Here is a 304-nt window from a genome sequence, read left to right as displayed (position 1 = left end):
CCTGGCTCTGAAGCTCACTCTGCTGCTTGAGGCGAAGATTTTCCGGGGTGTCGGCCACCATGGTGAAGGACTGCTTAGGGTAGTGTGCGTTGCAGTAGAATTTCTTCTCGTAGCCCTTGTAGTTCTTCATGTTCAGGGTCATCTTGCAGGTCTCGCAATGGAAGCATGCTTTATGCCAGAACTTATCCAGACAGTTCACCTTCTCCGTGGGGTACACGATCTTGCCGCACCGGGCGCAGTTAGGGTTCATGGCTGCTCCTGGGGAGGCCGGGGCGGGGGCGCCCGAGCTCGCGCGCGTTCTCCG

General features: G+C 58.2%; 1 protein-coding gene across 1 annotated transcript in view; it reads right to left on the bottom strand.

Annotated features, from left to right (window-relative positions):
* Positions 1–298, bottom strand: part of Lasp1 (LIM and SH3 protein 1) — a 24,443-nt gene extending 24,145 nt beyond the window's left edge. The window contains exon 1 of the mRNA XM_010620066.1: positions 182–298. Coding sequence (XP_010618368.1) covers positions 182–250 — 69 coding nt within the window. The 5' untranslated portion in view covers positions 251–298. The remainder of the gene's footprint in view (positions 1–181) is intronic.
* Positions 299–304: the final 6 nt, after the last annotated feature.

The sequence above is a fragment of the Fukomys damarensis genome, unplaced genomic scaffold (genome assembly GCF_012274545.1).
Source record: "Fukomys damarensis isolate Sample0158 unplaced genomic scaffold, DMR_v1.0_HiC HiC_scaffold_13, whole genome shotgun sequence".
In the NCBI taxonomy this organism is placed as follows: Eukaryota; Metazoa; Chordata; class Mammalia; order Rodentia; family Bathyergidae; genus Fukomys; species Fukomys damarensis.
Note: the sequence above shows the minus strand (reverse complement) of the source record. Positions and strands in the feature narration are given on the sequence as shown.